This window comes from Chrysemys picta, chromosome 7 (assembly GCF_011386835.1).
Source record: "Chrysemys picta bellii isolate R12L10 chromosome 7, ASM1138683v2, whole genome shotgun sequence".
Taxonomy (NCBI): domain Eukaryota; kingdom Metazoa; phylum Chordata; order Testudines; family Emydidae; genus Chrysemys; species Chrysemys picta.
This window is the reverse complement of record NC_088797.1, coordinates 112,472,068-112,491,290: the sequence shown is the minus strand read 5'-3', so window position 1 is coordinate 112,491,290 and position 19,223 is coordinate 112,472,068. Positions and strand designations below refer to the sequence as shown.

General features: G+C 44.6%; 1 protein-coding gene and 1 long non-coding RNA gene across 5 annotated transcripts in view; one reads left to right on the top strand and one right to left on the bottom strand.

Moving 5' to 3' along the window:
• The window catches only part of GRK5 (G protein-coupled receptor kinase 5), a 232,938-nt gene that overhangs the window by 142,460 nt on the left and 71,255 nt on the right, over positions 1 to 19,223 (top strand). For all 4 annotated transcript variants that reach the window (XR_010589317.1, XM_065552364.1, XM_042855317.2 and 1 more), the window contains 2 exons: positions 4,012 to 4,124; positions 17,458 to 17,535. Coding sequence is in view for 3 of the 4 variants with exons in the window: in XM_065552364.1 (XP_065408436.1) it covers positions 4,012 to 4,124; positions 17,458 to 17,535 (191 nt within the window). In the remaining variant the exon portion in view is untranslated. The remainder of the gene's footprint in view (positions 1 to 4,011; positions 4,125 to 17,457; positions 17,536 to 19,223) is intronic.
• LOC122174184 (uncharacterized) lies at positions 12,834 to 17,460 on the bottom strand. Its single transcript, XR_006175656.2, has 3 exons — positions 17,328 to 17,460; positions 14,193 to 14,274; positions 12,834 to 13,030 (listed from the first exon to the last, which is right to left on the bottom strand). It is a non-coding gene; the product is annotated as an uncharacterized LOC122174184 (long non-coding RNA).

Below are 19,223 nucleotides of genomic sequence, written 5' to 3'. Positions count from 1 at the left end.
TTTAAATGCATCAAATGTTTACATATATGTGTACATTTATGCTGCATTTTACTACATCGATTCATACATTTAATCTATATTAAGAAATATTACCTTTTGCACTGTTCACTTTATATTGTCTTGGCTTCAGAGCGATCATAGTAGAGTTTGGGACTTTTAGAAGGGCTTGATTCCTAATTTGGGGAAAAGCTGAGTGACACTGAGACTCAGGATGTTTTTTTCTGAATGTACATTATGCACAATAAGCACACAATTACTGTTAACTTGGAACTGAGACAGCAAATGCAGCAAAAGGTTTCTATGTAATTCCACCTTCAGAACTCCTGCTAAACCTCATCTGAGGCTCAGCACATTTAGTTTGCCACAGGTTTCTGTTTCTGCTCCCCTATTGCATTGCAAACTCCTATTGAATTTGCTGCCCACTCTGATCCTGGTCCAGGAAAGAATTTAAGCACATGCTTAAAGTGCATGCACATATTTAAAGTTAAGCACTTACTTAAATACTTTGATGGATAAAGGCTTGTGCCAGGTCTCTTTCAGCATCATTGTTTTCCAGGTCAAAGGATTCTCATTTTTATGTCCTCACTTGAATTGAGCAAGTTCTCCTTTGATTGCCATTGCTCTGCACATGTCTTCTGTTTAGAAACCTACAGGTTTGAGCTGCATAACCCATGCAGCACGTGAAAGGGCCACCATCAAGGCAGTGATTTTCCCTCAGTACATTAGGGTTACCATACGTCCGGATTTTCCCGGACATGTCCGGCTTTTGGGGGCTCAAATCCCCGTCCAGGGGGAAATCCCCAAAAGCCGGGCATGTCCAGGAAAATCGGGAGGGAGGGCTCGGCCAGGGCCTCTTTGGCCGGGGCCGGTGCGGGGCCGGGCCTGGGTCGCGGGGCCGGGGGCATGGTGCCGGGCCGGGCGCGGGGCCGGGCGGGGAGCCGGGGGCGCGGGGCCGGGCCGGGGTCCGGGCCGGGCTGGGCCTGGGTCGCGGGGGGGTGCGCTGGGCCGCGGGGCTGCGAGCCGGTCCAGGCCGCCGGGGGGTGCACTGGGCCGCGGGGCCGGGAGCCGGTCCGGGGTAGCGGGGGGTGCGCTGGGCCGCGGGGCCGGGAGCCAGTCCGGGGTAGCGGGGGGTGCGCTGGGCCGCGAGCCAGTCCGGGGTAGCGGGGGGGGTGTGCGCTGGGCCGCGGGGCCGGGAGCCGGTCCGGGGTAGCGGGGGGGTGCGCTGGGCCGCGGGGCCGCGGGGCCGGGAGCCGGTCCGGGGTAGCGGGGGGGTGCGCTGGGCCGCGGGGCCGGTCCGGGGTCGCGGGGCCAGGCCGCCGGGGGGTGCGCTGGGCCGCCGGGGGCCAGCAGTGCTGGGCGGGCCGGGGGTGGTCGGCCGGGGGCCGGGGCCGGCACCCCAGGGCCCGAGCCGACCCAGGCTGGAGCCGCCGGGGAGCCAGCCTGGGCCGCGCCTCCTCCCCCCACCTCCCCCTTACCTGCTTCAGGCTTCCCGTGAATTAAATGTTCGCGGGAAGCAGGGGAGGGGGCGGAGACTTTGGGGAGGGGGCGGAGTTGGGGCGTGGGCGTGGGCGGGGCTGGGGGTGGGGCCGGGGCCCCGTGGAGTGTCCTCCATTTGGAGGCACAAAATATGGTAACCCTACAGTACATGCCTGTGTCATGCTGTTCCATGCTGTGTGCCCCAGCCAATACAAACACACCAGCACCACAAGTTGTTGTTAGTGGGTGGTCCAGAGGACAAGTTAAGATTAAAATCATGGGCGGCCCATATAAGAGGCCAGGAGAGGCTAAGCCTCCCCTAACAGCTGGCCTGCCACCTTTGGAGCATGCCACCACAGCCAAAAGGGTACCCCGGCTGTGGACCCGCCCACCCTATGCCCTGAGGCCCTGTTCCTTCTCGTCCTCTTCTGCCTGAAGCCGCACCCTTGCTCCCGCTCTTCCTGTCCCCACACCACCCACATGGAGGCCTCGGAGAGGCGCTGAAGAGGCATGCGTGAGTGGTGAGCGGCTGGCTGGCAGGTGGGCTGAAGGGGGGGCCTCAGGGAAGGGGGCAAAGAGGCAGAAGAGGCGGGTGGGGTGGAGAATGGGCGGGGCTTCGGGGGGAGGAGGCCAAGCAGGGGCAAGCCTTGGGGTGGGGCCATGGTCCAGGCAGGCTCAGTCTCCCCAAATGGAGGAGTCATGTGCCGCCCATGATTAAAATAACGATACACCATTCATTTTTGGGTGCTTGGCAAATATATGACTATGGTCCAACTTGTCCAGTATCCTGTCTCTGACAGCCATCGGTACCCGATGCATCAGATCACAGGCACTGACTTTTGTTTTTGCCGGTGGGTGCCCCTTTATGCCCCATCCCCTCTGGGGGAAGACGCTGAGCATGGGCGGGGCCTTGGCGCAGAGTAGGGGGTAGGACCTCTGTCTGGGCGCCGGGGCCCACAAAAGATTAATCTAGCCCTGCGGGTGCTGTGCACCCCCTCTTATTTTTCAGTGGGTGCTTGAGCCCCAGAGCACCCACGGAGTCGGCACTTATGCATCAGAGGATGATGCAAGAAAACCTGCAATCCATACGCATGGGTGTATTCAATCACTAGACTTGTGACCAGCCCCTACATAGGAGGTGGAGGTGTTTGGCTCCCCCTGCCTTTACAACCCATGCAAAAGCTGGCTGTAATCTGGCCATACGTGAGCAAGTCCAATATCTGATATATATTTCACCTGGGGCTTACATCCAGTTATTACAGGGGATAGGCATGACGAAATCAGCTCTAGTGGGTAAAAAGCCTATTCTGGGTATGTAGAATCTCCAGTAAATGGACGGTTCATTCACAAATTCCTGTGTTCACCTATGTTTTTCCTACTAGTGGAGGGGGGTAGGGGGGGAATAAATGCACAAGCTACTACAGCTGTAAGATAGAAGTAACCCAGGCGCTGACAACTTGTGTGGGTTTTGTATGTCTGTTTGCAGTGTTATGTTATGTGTTGGGAAGTGAGTTGTTTCCATAATAACAGTGACTGCCATATGGCAACGAGGAAGGCGGTGAGAAGAACGCTTAAGGCAACACAATATGTTGTTTGACATTTTGTGTATTTTTAAAGGAATAATATATCTTGCGTGTGTGCAGCAGCTCCACGCTGACTAGTGTTTCATGCTGATCTTGCAAAGCTAACATTTGATACCAGCTGGTTTATACTTGTGCCATGTCCATTTGTGGTACTCTTTTTCTTTTTCCTCGTTTTCCTTTTAAATATTGATTCATAAAGTGCTTTTCACTGTAGTCAGATTGCTGTTCAGTGCTGTACAATGATGGAACAACAATTAAAAATACCATAAAGCAGTAGGGGAAATAAACTTCTAAAGGAGGACGTCATGTGAAACTCAATCTCATCAGTAAGATGTTGTATGTGCAAAGCCCTGGTTACTGCCCAATGAACAGATAGCACAGATTTTTAAATACTTTAAAAATATATATACCTATGAATACATGTATATTAGAATAGGGCTTTAGCCACAAAGTCAAACCCAAATTTTCCCAGAGTTTTGCAGCATTCTGACCTGCATTTAAATATAAAGGGAACTGGGAATAGGGCTATTGCAAGTTCCCGTTAATTCCAAACTTTGATGCAACTACATGTGCAAATTCACTTTTTCAAGGCTTCTGGTAACTCTCCCCTTAAGGTCCCCCCCCCCTTTTCCCCACAATGGTAACCAATATGGGAATTGCCTTCTCTGATTCTATATAACTCCAGAAATGAAAGGTCAAAAATTGCCATCTTACCATGGCTGAATGGCATGAGCGGGACTTTTTGCCTGCACTAGGACTGTAGAATTGAGCGCGTGGTAGCCTCATGGGTCCAGTGTTTTTGGCTTTGATTTTCCAAGGGGGGGGGGTTATGGTTTTGGAGTGTTTTTATTGCGCTCACTTATGGTGTTTTAAAATTGTAGCCAGCCCAAAACACACAAAGAGGATCTTCAGGTTTTTACACTCTTTTTTCTTCTTCTTTTATTGCCTCTAGAGAGAGATTATTACAGTTTATGCGACAAGCAGCCAATTGGAAGGCTTCTCTTTCGGCAGTTCTGTGAAACTCGACCGGAGCTTGAGTGTTGCATTAGGTTCCTTGACTCGGTGGTAAGTTAATTCTTCTGATATTTGCAGTGCTTTATTGAACTCTGTTCCTTGGTAATGAACTTAAGAACATCAGTGTAGGAGTACAAAAAATAAACCATTGTTCTTAAGAAGTAACATTCTCTATATGAGCACAAAGATGTGAGCCTTCCATGTGTTAGGCTCCTGCAGAATATTTTGTTTGTCACCATTAATATCTCTATCAGGTCAACAGTCAAAACATTTTTTTTGTCCCTTTACAAAAGCTTCTTCCTGACATCCAGCAATCATTGTAAATCTTGACTATAAAATGTATTGGAAAATACAGGGTTTTTAATAGTATTTAATTGACATTTCTGATCCCATCATACTTAAAAAGGAACAATTTGTATTGGCCATCTGTGAACTCAGTGTAAGAGAGTGTAAGACGTTTTTTAGCTTGATAGAAATCATAAAAAGAATGTTAATGCTATTTGACCAAAATCTTTATGTAGACTCTGATCATGTGATTTGGTGGCACAAGCAGACTGCTGAGTTCATGCAAGATCAGGATCTCATTAAAGACTGACTCTTTCTTTGGATCGTTTATCCAATATTAAATGGGATGGCAATTGGTTCTAAGTGTCGTGTGTTAGCCTACCATGCTGCCTTGCCTCTGTAACAAACAATAAAGCAACTTTTAGCAATATACCTTTCATAAGCAGGCTTGGAAATGCTCTACATTCTGCCTAGAACACAGAGACCCACATGTACAAAATGGCCTTACAGTTGCACCCACCACTTTTTATGTCTCTACTTTTGTAGATGCACCAATGTGGATTTGCATGCATCAATGCTTGCACATGCATCAGAGAATTGCACACTCCGACTCTTAGATATGAAGGGCGGTGGGTGCAGTTTTAGAGGTCAGATTGCGATCCCTTTGATCTCTGGGCTCACAACTTGCAAATACATTTCACAGTTTCCTCATGCTATGGTGGGTGCTCACATGTCTGAACTTTCAGATTGCTGAGTGGAGCGAAAAGGTTACTATTTCCTTTAAGAATATATCTAAGATTGCACTGGTATGCTGCACCTCTGTCATAGGAGGACAGCAAAGGAGCCAAAATCATTATTTTTCAATGGAAAGTGTAGTGCCTAAACATTCTGTGACAGTAGCCATCATGTAGTTGTCATAGAGTAGCCATGGAGTAGATTCTGTAGGGTAGCCAGATAGCTTCCATCTTGAACTCCTGCTGCCATATAGCTACGTTTGTTAGCTACTGCACACAGGTGCCTGCTAGAAAACCTGTGGGCAGCAGGGGGAGGGCAGGCAGAAGTTGCTGTCATAGAATGACTCTGTTCATCCTTCATTGAAACACAAGCCATCTTTGGGATGGATTTTGGCCTCTATACAACAGTTTAGTTCAGGAAATGGGGACAGACGTGTACAGTGGTCTTTGCCTGCCTGATGAAAGTGCCTTTAGTCATCCATTTAAAATGTGTGAAAATTATTTCTTACCTTTTGGTTTGGGAGACAACAAGAAGAAAGAATGATCTTTGGTTTCTGTGTGTTTTCCATTTAAAAGAAAACAGGAAGTTTTCGAAATTCAGAGGGGTTACAAAATTTAGGGGCTTTGTGTGCCACTATTATCTATTATGAATAGGCTTAGAAGGGTTACATTTCTATCAATAAATGTCAATTTCACCATACACACAAAAACCAACAGAAAAAATATTTCCATTGATGATAATTGAACTTTACAGATAGGCAAAGTAAGAAAAGTGCTGCTAGAGAACTTATTTGAGTTTAATTTAAGGATGTTTGCTTTGTATATTTTGACATGTGATGTTGACTAATGGTGTTTTAATGGTTATAAAGCTTTAACTTTTTGAATCTCAGTATGTTGTAGTGTCATTAAATAATTTTTGTCTGAGACCCCCTCCCCTCCCCAATTTCTTGCAATTATAAAAAAATGATCAAAACACTTATGCTTAAAATTAAACATGGGTATTGTCTGTCAGAATTGTTTTTTTAAACCAAATTCTGTATTTGTAGCATTTGTATTCCAGGAATGCCTAGAAGCCTCAGAGATCAGGGTCCCATTGTGCTAGTCCTGTACAGACATATAGTAAGAGAAAGCCTAGGCCTTGAAGAGTTTACAGTCTAAATAGATAAGAGAGACAAAGGCTGGGCAAAAAGAAGTATTATTATCCCCACTAGGGTGTATATCATCCTGTCACAACAACACAATCAACTTTACAGTACAACATGATAACCTTTCTGTACACAAAGTACTAGGAATATTGCTGGAGTCATTCTTGGAGTTCAGGGCAACAAACTGCCTCACCCTTCTGCAGCCCTTAGCCTGAGATCCTGAGAGTGAAACCAGCTCTGGCATTTCAATATCCTCCCAGCTGTAGTGCAGTGTTTGTGGGTATGTCTACTTTGCAATAAAACACCTGCAGTTGGCCAGGGTCAGCTGACTCAGGTTCACAGGGCTCAGGCTGTGGGGCTATAAAACTGCAGTGTAGATGTCTGGGCTCCAACTAGAGTGTGGGCTTTGGGACCATCCCGTGCCAGTCCAGTCCAAGTCCAGACATCTACTGTGCAATTTTACAAGCCCCACGAGCCCGAGTTAGCTGACACAGGCCAGCCGTGGGTGTTTTATTGCAGTGAAGACATACACTTAGACAAGAATACCATGAAAGGTTGAGAGGGGGCTGGTAAGGGAAATGGTTGTGTCTAAAATCTCCAAACCCCAATTACCCAAGACAAATATCCCAAGACCCTTCTGCAGGCATGCCCTTGGCAAACACCTTTGCTTGCTGCTCTGGCCCTTAACTGTCTTGTGTACTATTGCAATAATTCAGTTTACCCAAGAGATCTGTATTCACAGTCCAACTGAGATCACCAATAATTGGTTGAACAAAATGACTGAGCTATATGAAAGTCTGAATAGTCACTCTCTTATCTTTGAACATCTTTGATGGCTTTTGTTTATTGATTTCAACTTCTGTAAAAGTTTGCTGACCACTGGTGAAATGTTCTATATTATCCAACCTTAACTGTCTAAAGCAGGAAACACAACAAAACTTTGTTTTTACTTAGTACCAAATAAAGATGAAAAATAATTTAAAATACTCATCTCTTCATTGGAAGATCTCAGAGCACTCTGCAGGATGGCAAGTATTTTTATCCCTGTTTTATGGAGAGAGAGAGAGAGAGAGAGAGAAACTGAAGCACAGAGAGGTTAAGTGACTTGCCCAAGGTTGCACAGCAAATCAGTGGCGCAGCCCAGAATACACCTATATCTCCTCTCCCAGTCCCCTGCTTTAACCACTAGACCATACTGCTTCCAAAAGCAGGCAACAATAAATGCTGTGTGTGATTTACAAGCACAGGTTGGAGTGGAAACTGCAAGCTGAGGAGTTCTGTCAGACAGTCACCAGCCTACCCATAAGCTCTCTTTTCCATATGCAAGTCAGACCCAGTTTAGAGAGAACTTTCTGACTCCTCTGATTTCAAACTTCAATGGTATCGACCTGCATTACAGATTGAGAAAAGTCCCTCCTTTACATGGCATTTATTTCAGCTGTCACGAGCACCCAACATGATCCCTTGGGGAGATTGATTATAGGGTATATTATAAATTTGGATTTTTTAAGTGTTCCATTTTTATAATAAAGCACGTTCCACAATCACTAACGTTAGCACAGGAAACGGATTCCTCTTGCTGATGCAATTGTCGGGTTGTTTCAGTTAGAATGTGACAAGGGACGTTGACCAGATAAAAATCTCTGCGCAGTGATTTACATCTCTGTCAAGCGAGTGCTGCATGGGTATGAAATGCTGCTGAATCACACTAGTAGCGTTATACACTCGCTTTGCCCAGGTGTAACTGACTACACTTTCAAATGGATTTATCTGTGTTACCAATTCAGGGCCTGATCCAAAGCCTGTTGAAGTCAGTTGGGGCAAGTTGTGTCAGTGTGGGTAGAGAACAATGTGGAGGAATGGGAATGGAGGGGAAGACATGAATGACAGTGATAAGAACACAAGATTGCATCTATGACGATGGATAAGATTTTCAAAAGCACTCAACATTGGCTTAACTCTTCTCCCATTGAAATCCAGGGCAACCCCCCCGCCCCCCCCCCCCCCCCCCCCCGTCTTCAATAAGGGCAGAGTTAGGTCAACACTGAGCTCTTTTGAAAATCCCACCCTGCAAAAATGAATACAATATTTTGTTGAAATTAACAACTTGTTGGACTTAGCATTAAATAGAGATGAAATGTAAAGATTTGAATGCTTGTCTCCTTTGTACACGATGTCCTCTCTGCCAAATAATGTGTTTCAGTCACAGATATGCATACAGGCCAAAATTTCCAATTTATCTGGCTTTATTTTTAAACATGAAGATAGGGCCCTAATATTAGCATTAGTCTTGATTTAAAAATTATCAGTGATGGAGAATCCACCACGACCCTTGGTAAATTGTCAGAGGTTTAGTACCCTCGTGGTCAAAAATTTACACCTTATTTCCAATCTGAATTTGCCTAGCTTCAACTTCCAGACATTGGATCATGTTATACCTTTCTCTGCTAGACTGAAGAGATCAGTATTAAATATTTGTTCCCCGTGTAGATACTTAGAGACTATAATCAAGTCACCCTTAACCGTCTCTTTATTAAGTTAAATAGATTGAACTCTCTGAGTCTATCACTATAAGGGAAGTTTTCTAATCCTTTAAACGTTCTTGTAGCTCTTTGAGCCCTCTCCAATTTATCCACATCCTTCTTGAATTGTGTGCACCAGAACTGGATACATTATTCCAGCAGTGGTTACACCAGTGCCGAGTACCGAGGAGCAATTCCCAGAAGGGTCAATTCAACATAAGAAGCGAAGAAAAAAATGGAGAGAAGGGGCGTATGAGTGATGCTAGGCAAAGTGTCACACTAGAGCCCACTGCTAAGAAGGGCATCTGCCAAAAGGGAAGCTGTGGCTCTGAACCAAAAACCATGCCACAATTTTGTAAATCAACCTTTCTCAAACAGAATAAACTACCAGACAGTTAAAACTGGTCGCCCTGTGTTTTAAATGTTCCTAGCAATGCGTTGCAAGGCGTTGAGATTGTGATGCTGTTACACATTGGGGGCTAGGTGTGCTGTAGAACAGAATGTGCAGGAATGTGTCAATCTGTCCTACCACACAGAATTACAGCCCCGCTTCCAAGTGCTTCTCGGTAAGGAAGGCATGTGTGTGGAGAAAGCTTAGATATGTTCTCTGAGCTGTTTACAGTGAAATAGGCAGCCCTTAAAACGAATGAAGGATTTGTAGGGGTGGCTTGCAAGTAGCAATGCCCTACATTTGTAATAAAACCGGTGGTTTTAATATGCACAGAAAAAGGATGATTCTGTGGCTGAAAAACTGGGCTAGCACTTGGGAGAGCTGCTGTAGACTCCCTGTATGGTCGCAGGGAAGTCGCTCAATTTCTCTGTGCCTCAGTTCCCCATCTGTGCAATGGGGATAATAGGACTTCCTTTCTCCCACCCTCTGTCTGTCCTGTCTATTTATGTTGTAAGCTCTATGGGGCAGAGCTGTTTCTGCTATGTGTACGAACAGCACTTAGGGCAATGGGGCCATGCTCTTGGCTAAGTAATATAAATCACAAGAGTGTCTTATCTCTGGCCTTTACCAGGCAGGAGGGACATGGGTCAATGTGTATGTGGTAGCCCAAAGTGCCCCAACATTGCCAGACTTTTGGCGAGTGAAACTTGCTGAAACTCCAACGAGAGAAGTTGACTAAATTGTGTGAACCCAACAGCGAGCCCAGAACCAGCCCCGAAAATCAGGAGATGCCCTACGTCACCTGCACTCTAATCAGCTTTCCCTCTCACCTCATCCATCCCAAATCACCTGTAAACCACAGTGCTCTGGGCTGCCAAAGCCAAGGGACACAGCACTCAGATGCCACTCTATCAACAGGCATGGCAAGATTGCTAAAATATGGTGGTCAGCTGACAACAAAGTACGCCCCTCCGTCATCTGAAATCTGTTCACTTCCCTTGGCCTCCTTAGCTGCTCCGTCAAAATAGGTCCCTCCCCTAAATGAGAGAGGAGACCCCCAGCCTTGAATTGCAGGCATTCCCATCCTCCGGCTGAGAAGTCTTTATTCGACATCACACCACCATCTCCCCACCACCACCACACACACACAACACACCTGTATCCTCATACATACGTGTATAATATCTCCTATGTGTAAAACAGTCGTTTGCCAAACTCTTTGGTAGACTTCCAGAGGAAAGCATTGTTCAAAATGAAAGCTGTTATTACTGCAGAATGCTGTAGCTGGCTTATGATGAAATTAACTCTCTTGCAAACCCTGACAAGTTATTCATAGGCTGCCCTACCGGGTATTGTAGGAGCATGCTTACAAATATTGTAGCAAAGAAATATCTCTTTGTACCTTTTGAAAGAAAGTCCTTGAAATAAAGTTTTCCAGGACACATTTCCTGTGCTGGAGAGGGGGATCAATAAGTAGCTGACCTGTTAGCTGTATACATTTCCTGTTCTCCAAGCCAGTAACTGCAGAACTAGAATATGATAATCCAGTGCAGGCTTTTGACATGAATATTTCATAAAATAATATACATTCACAGGTGCGCTGACTTTCAGCAGGTCTCTGCTGTGTCATGATTTCCCTTTGGACTGGTCTACTGCCTATCTTGCAGCCTCCCTCAGTTCCCTCCCCTGCTTCCTCTACTCACTTTGCATTGAAGATTCCTAATCATTGGGGGGGGGCGGGGGTTCAGTTTATAACATGAGCCAGAGTGGGTCTGAGTGGAGGGAGTCGTGAACAGACTGGCTGACTCAGGCCAAGAGGAAAATAGGTTCCAAATCATTTCACCCACCCAAGAGCAGAGGTACATTGTACTTACTTACACTGTACTAATCTAAAAGAGCATCCTGAAGAAATGTAAGGTGAACGATTTAAGAATAGAGAACAGCCCAAGGGCCTGTCTAGGTTGTTTCTGCTGGAGCCAGGGGCTGGCAGTGGGGGTACAATTACCTCATGTGGAATTTTTCAGCTGAATGCTTCACTAGACATACATGTGGAAGGGGGGTAAAAATGATGAACAAGCATCCACTTTAATACCAGTTATTAAAAGTTACCCTTTCGTCTAGACTGTTTTCATTTGTTTAGTTTGATTCCTGCACATGGTATACAAACTGCAGAGTGTGTGTGTATATGAGGGATGGCGGGGGGGTAAACAGCACAGATAGTGATGTCTACCGTTAAGGTTACCCAACACTTCCCGTTATAAGATCCTGGCTTTAGTTGCTTTATCACTTTGCCAAACTTTAACCATATGAGCTGAAGTTTTCCGTGCTGGATGTCTGCCTCAGGTTAAGTCATTTCATAGAACATGTTCAGGGGAAAATATGTTGTTTTGCCCATGTTACAAAAATTGTTACAGCCATGTAGCTGAAAAGTTGTAGTACCTCTATGCTGTGTATTAGTAACTTGAAATTTGGCAGGGGGGTTGCCTTGCTAACAGAGATGGGGCTTTTGTTGTCCTTGTGAAAATCCACCCAAATTTGGTCAAGTTATAAACCTCTAAAAAAAAAAATCTCATTTTGCACACACTCAGTAGAGACTGGTTAGACTTTGGCAACTAAATTCTCTGTGGAAGAATAGGCTGCCCCCATGTGTCCCCTTGTGTGGGGGGTGCTTCTGCTCTGCCCATTATTCTTCCTTCTTCCAAGCCCTTTTACAGAGACTCCACATGCTTGTTCATCCAATTGCTACCTTTATAGGGGTCTGGGTTTATTCAGGCAATAACTCAAAAGTAATACTCAAAGTCCCGCAAATAACCTGTCCAAGGCGTGGCTCTTACCTCAGAGCCTGGGTGAGTGAAAAGGCTCCTTCATCTAGTCCTTTTTCTTTTTTGTGAGTTCTCAAGGGGTGACCCACCTGGGGGTTTGGCTTGCAGCTGTCCTGCTCAGATCTGACTCCCCTGTAGACTTCCCAGGGTCAACTTCCTCAAACAACGGCTTCGGCTCTCTTTTATAAGGAACTAGCTGCTTCTGGTTGCCTCCCAGCACCAGGCATCTCTAGTTAGCTCATTTAGCTAGGGTTACCATCTTTTGAGTGTCCAAAAGGAGGACACTCCACGGGGCCCCGGCCCGGCCCCCAGCCCCGCCCACACCCCAACTCCACCCCTTCCCCAAAGTCCCCACCCCAATTCCGCCCCCTCCCCTGCTTCCCGCGAACATTTGATTCGCGGGAAGCCTGAAGCAGGTAAACGGGGTTGGGGGGAGGAGGCACGGCCCAGTCTGGCCCCCCCGGCGTCTCCAGCCTGGGTCGGCTCGGGCCCTGGGGTGCCGGCCCGGGCCAGCCCCCGGCCGAGCACCCCCGGCCCGCCCAGCACTGCTGGTCCCCGGCCCGGCCCCCGGCCCGGCACCGCCGGCCCAGTCCCCGGGCCCCAGCCCCCGGCTCGGCCCGGCCCCCGGCCCAGCACCGCCGGCCCCACATGTCCCGATTTTCCCGGACATGTCCGGCTTTTTGGGATTTCCCCCCGGACGGGGATTTGGAGCCCAAAAAGCCGGACATGTCCAGGAAAATCCGGACGTATGGTAACCCTAATTTAGCAAGCCTGCTCCAGGCTTGCAGTCTCCTGCAGACAGCTCCCAGCATGCTCCATCCCCTCCCAGTGCCTGTGTGCTGACCACACGGTTCTTGGGCCATACCAACAGAGGCCTGAGCATGCTCCATTCTTGGGCTGCAGAGGCTGAGCAGGACTTTCACAGCAGTTGCTCCTCCAGTTTGCTGTGGGCTGTTGTGGTGCCAGGTATGAAAACTGAGGACAGGGAAACTGTTTCTCTCCATGTTCCCCCGGCTGCTGTCCAGGTGGCATGGAGGAGAAGGCAGAAGCGGCCTGACCTGAATGCAGAGAGGCAAGGAACAGATGGGGGAGAGGGAAGAGATACATGGCAGACAATAAGGAGGGTAGAAAACTTGCAGGAGAGGGGTTAGGAGCAGGTACTGGGGGTAGGGGTATGTCCATCTGGAAGATAACAGTCTTTTACTGCTGCTAGTTACTAGATTCCAACTCTGCTGATGACCCATGTGGGGGATCTATATGGCTCCACCTGACATTTAAGTTTTGGTGTCTTTTTTCAAGCTAGGAAATTGCTCACAATAAAAAACCTAAGTTAAAAGAATATTATTAAGGTTGCAAATGCAAGCACTCAAATGAAGAAATGCCAGAATTAAGATTGCTCATACAGTACATTAAGATACAGGGCATGTCACCATGGTGTGCTACGGAGGTGTGGTTTCTAAAGCGCACTAACATGTTGTGCACTAATTGGCCCATTCCCACCCTGCTGGGTGCACTAAAAGTTCCCTAGTGGACTTTAATGAATGTTAAAGCACCCTAGGGAACTTTGAGTATGCACCATGTTGCAATTGTAACTAATAATGCTATTCCTATTAATTATGTACTTTTAGACTGTAACCAGTCTTTCTAGTGCTGAGGAAGAAGGGGAGGGGTCTTGTGGTTAAAACACAAGATTGTGAGTCAGCAGACCTGAGTACTCGTCCGGGTTCCGGAACAAACTTTCAGTGGCCTTGGGCTATTCACTTAATCTGTCTGTATTTTTATAATTCAGGGGTAGGCAACCTATGGCATGCGTGCCGAAGGTGGCACGCGAGCTGGTTTTCAGTGGCACTCACCCTGCCCGGGTCCTGGCCACTGGTCCGGGTGGCTCTGCATTTTAATTTAATTTTAAATGAAGCTTCTTAAACATTTTTAAAACCTTATTTACTTTACATACAATAATAGTTTAGTTATATATTTTAGACGTATAGAAAGAGACCTTCTAAAAATGTTAAAATGTATTACTGGCACGCGAAACCTTAAATCAGAGTGAATAAATGAAGTCTCGGCACACCACTTCTGAAAGGTTGCCGACCCCTGGTATAATTCTTCCTATTGTAACAATCTATGGCAGAATATGCACAGGTGTCCCTGGAAAGCTGAATAGCATGCAAGTGACCCAGATTCGAACGTTTGAGCTAAAGGGGAATCTTTAATACTCACCAGTGTTAGGGTTTATCGGCCCATTTCAGATCTTCACTCTCATGTCTGTCTGTCCCCTTAGTCTCTGAGAACCTCCTGAGAACTTAAAATAGAAATAACTATGAAAATCTCTTTAGTTGTTCCCAGCTGTAGGAGAAATAGGCTTAGTGTCGAGTGTGTGTGTGTGAAATTTGCTGCAGGAAAGCTAGTCAAAGAAATGAGTTTTGTATTTCGTTCCGTATGTAGTGAGGTCCGTGGTCATTCCTATCTCTTGCGGGAGGGAGTTCCATAGCATATGTCCTGCTCCTGTTAAAGTTCTGTCTTCCTCTCTGCTTTGCCTACTGGCCAACAGTTTCATTGTTGTGGTAACTATAATGGGATGTCATGGTTGCAAAGGGAGAGTCGTTCTCATGGCAGCTAGAGACAATTCCCTGGTGGACTTTGAATATCTGAACAGAGACTTTGAACTAGACTCTAGTTAGTCAGGAGCCAGTTAAGAGAATAAAGCACTGAGGTGACATGTTCACAGCATCCCAAATTGTTAAGCAGACAAGTTGCTGTGTTTTGTACCAGACGTAGCTTTCTCGAGGGAGGGGGGGGGAATCTTCATTGCTAGATCTAATAAATTGCAGTAATCACACTATGCGGAGATTAAATCACCGCAGTTTGAGGAGGTTTGCTTTTGTCTTGAGGAGAGCAGTGATTTATATCCACTCCCAACAGATACGTGACATAATTCCTTTTACTACAGTCACTACCAAAGTTTAGTCAATGCAAAGCTTATCTTTAGGCATCTAGGATTGACAGGAATCCCATGAAACATTCTGGCACTAGTCCATAGCTATGGACAGACACTAACATCTTAAAATAAATTGAATATATATGGCATAGAGATCCAAATTTGTAATCTGTTTCAGAAACTCAGGCTTCTTCCACTTGAAATGAACTAAAATCTCCGTTTACACTGTTTAAGCCACAAAGCAAGACAATCACACATGTACCCAAGTCTAATTACATCCATTAGAGAGCAGTGGTACTTGCCAGTCAATCACAATGTCTGATACATACATTGAGAATACCACCTGAATTCCTGATCTCTGTTTTATTGAAGCAAATGCCATATTAATTCAAATTCAACATTTGATATGAATGCAGTTCCACTAAAATTGCTTAAAGGATCTGTTTGCTAAACCTTTTATATGGCAAAATATTTAGCATCTCAAAGCTGCTGATGGAACAATGAATGATAATTCTTAGATGATTTATGAATGGTGTTGAATTGAGGGCTTAGTTATGCTCCCAAATCCTTTTCCATTGGGACATTGCCAAACACAAAAGCCAGAATCTATTGGTAATCTTCTGCACAGAGAGTTAAATTTAAATACAAATATTTTCTCTTCTTAAAAGACATTTTGTATTTAAATCTTTACTTTAAATTAAAAATCCCCTAGCCTGTCTTTGAAGTTATCATAAATGCATAGATAAAATGCAACTTCTCCGACCTTCTTTAATTTGCTCTTTTTTTTTTGGGTTGTTTGTTTTATCCTTTAGCAGAGATTCTGGGAGAAAAAATGCTGTTAAGATTCTATAAACACTCTGGAGTGTTCATGCTTTCAAGAGCTGAAATGACCTATAGTCAGATACCATCTAAATGGACAGGAAATTGAATGAAAGATTCCAAAAAAAGCCCCTTGTATTAAGTTTTATGAGAACATAATCGGTTCATCCCCGACATGGTTACTAAGAAGCAAGTATTGTACTTGTGGATTTTATTCATCAGTGTATTTCTCATCAGCAGTACTGTTTTCTTTTATTTGTGGTCATTGTCATTTACCAAACTAAATCTGATTGGTTGAACAACCTGCTGTATAAAGCCTTAAGCTTAAGCTACAATGGCTAAATCAGCATTGGCTGGATACATGGTTAATAGCATTATTATTACTTTTGTGGTTTTCATGTTATTCCTTGGTCTTGTTAGCTAGAGTATTTATTACAGCCTTCCTTCTGATTTATTGTATCAAACTGAGAACAATGTATATGTCCTAAAGTGTGCAACAGTTCTGAAGTGCATTGTTCAAAGTGCCAGTTCAGACTGATCTACCGTATGTTGTCTTTTACTTCCTCCTCATTTATCATCTCAGACAGCTTGTATTGGACTAACTTACTTAATTGGTTTGGCAAGAGGGTCTGGGATCCTTTTTCTAATATGAGCATTCATAAAAACACGTTGAACTGACTTTTTTTTCCCAGAAGGCCCTTTTGATCATAAGACTGAAATCTTGTACACCAGGCAATGACAAATTAGAATGTCTCTAAGAATTTGTCATTATCATTTAGTTATTGTCTCACTTGGGGTTGCAAGCTTTAAATGGGTTTTTTCCCCTTGTCTTTTAATGACTTGCATTGCTGAAGAATTTTAAGTAAAATGATTAATGTCTCAGTGATGCCTAAGTAATATTTTGTTTCCTAAATAAAGTTAATCCTAAAATTTACCACAGATCAGTGCTGGTACAATATGCAGAATCCTTAGAATAATATTTAAAAATGCAATGTGTGTGCTCTCTTTTGTAATGCACAATAGAAATCAAACAAGATTCCAGTATGTACTGAACATCACTCTTCGTTTAGTCCCTTTTATTTTTCTAAGCCCTGAAATATCCCAGGTTTTTGAGATCTCCAGTTTCAAAAGTGCATCAAAAAGCACTAAAGGTGATTGGCAAAATTTCTGCAGAGGGGGAAGAGCTTGAGAAATGAGTGTTATACCAAGAGAAAAAATTAAAATCCACAGGAGGACCCAAGCTTCCAAAAGCCCTACCTCTTGAGAGAGCTCTCCTTATGCCTAAGTAAAGTAGATTTTTCTGTCATAGAGATTAACAAAACAAATAATCCTCCTTTATCATTTGGAAAAATTAATTTCTACTCCCCACGTCTAAGTGAGTGAAAACAAATAAAGCTCAGTGAGAGGGGTTCTTAATTATCAGAAACATTTTCAAAACATTGGGGCTTGGCATATCTATCAAGTAGAAATGAATGAAATTTACTTATATGTGGCCTAGTCAAAGAGGGCTGGTTTCAGAGAACCGTTTTCTTGGTCTTGGTCAAAACATCTTGACGCCAGTGTTTTGCTTTTCAATTAGATCAACTATACTGGTTTACCTCCATCAGAAGATTATATTTGCCTTCCAAATTATTCAAGTGGAATGTTCAGTTAAGGCCATCTCCAAAATGAAGTTATAACGATGAAGTGTGAGTACAAATATTGATGGTTTCTTTATTTCTTTTCCAGGCAGAGTATGAAATTGCTCCAGATGAAAAACTGGGAGAGAAAGGAAAGGAAATCATGATGAAATACCTCACCCCAGAGGTAAGGGGCTGCCAAAATGATATCACTGAAGGAATGCAGGGCACTCCTCTGCTACACAGAGGATGATACAAGCTCTTAAACCAATGGTGTGCAGTTTAGTGGTAATATCCTCCGGGGAACAAAACTTAATCTGTTAAGTAAAACAGCCAGGTAGTGGAGTCACATTTCAGTCCAAAAATTCACTTTGAAAGATAATGAACTTTTTAGGGGCCTTATGCATCCATTGTTGCATAAGAAGGTTTCTCTGGTCTCTTCCCTTTACGTAGAAGTTACACATATGCAGTATGAATACAATCCTCACACAGTGGCCACCATTAAAAAGCCAACATCTGCCAACAGATTCCACAGTTATTTCCTATCCTAATCAAACAGAAAAACAGTGACAATCCAGACACGATTATGTGGTAAGTGTTGGTGAGTGGTGGATTTTTAGTGGCAATTGCTATCTATCAATTGGTGAATTAGACTCCTTAATGTTGTATCTCTATCCCTTGTAAATACTTTATGGAGCTGTGTGTCTCACAAGACATGGAACGCTGTTCTTCAGCTGCCTTCTTAAGGATAGAAAGCAACAAAGAGTCCGGCTACCCCTCTGATACTTTCTTAAGGATAGGTTCATACTCCGAAATCATATTCTTTTCTCCCTATCAAGTCCTTGCTGTTAAATCTTCAGTATTCATGAAGGAGAAAAGCTCATGTGAACATTGTGTCCACTGGGTGGCATTACGAACTGGACCACGAGGCTGCTGCAAGAATTTTGGGCAGGCTGCAGCTGGGACCAGTTCTTTTTTGTTTTTTGTTCATTTCCTCACCACATTTAACCTTTTGCAGAAGTCTGCGCCAGTAAGCAACAAACGCTGAGCTTCAAACACATGAATTATCGTAGGCTTTCAGCTGCTTCAAGCTTTCTAAGAGTAACTGAGTCCCACGACCACCGCTTAGAGGATTTTACAAGAGGAACACGTTTAACCCCAAGGATAACGTATTACATGTTGTAGTAAATGCATTTAAAAACATTTAAATGACAGTGTGATTTGGAGGTGGAAGGGCAGGGCAGACCACCTTTTTTCCAGTCAATCATTTTCCTACGATAAAGTTGATTGTGTACTTTAAGTTCTCTCAGGGAGTTGTCTGCAACCTAATTTCATTTGCTGAGCTGATTAGTTTTAAGTATATAAAAAAGAGATGCTGCTGGTATGAATTGCTGCTACCCATTCATTATAGACCCTAAGTTTACCACTGGGTTTTATTTTTCTAAGATGGTAGTTTAGGGTAAAGTTTCTGCTGCAGAATAATGAGGGACGTGGGTTGAAAATTTAAAGGCCATCATTCTCCTCTTGCCCCAGAAAGACCAGTTTTGTTTTTCTTTGCAGTGGAGAAGTGAGTGTTGGTGATGCTAGTGACATTTTAGCCCTAATCAAAGCGAGAGAAGGGCAGTGCTCACTGGCTTGAGTTAAGCACGACCAGGAACTGTGCAGTTTCCCAAAACATTGCTGACAATCCACCTCAATGCTGACCAACAGCACCGCTGCAATCCTAGGGTATGTCTGCATCACAATCCGTTGTGACTGACTGCAGCACTTGTAGACATATCCAAGCTAGCTTTGATCTAGCTAGCTTAGGGTGACCAGACAGCAAGTGTGAAAAATCGGGACGGGGGTGGAAGGTAATAGGAGCCTATATAAGAA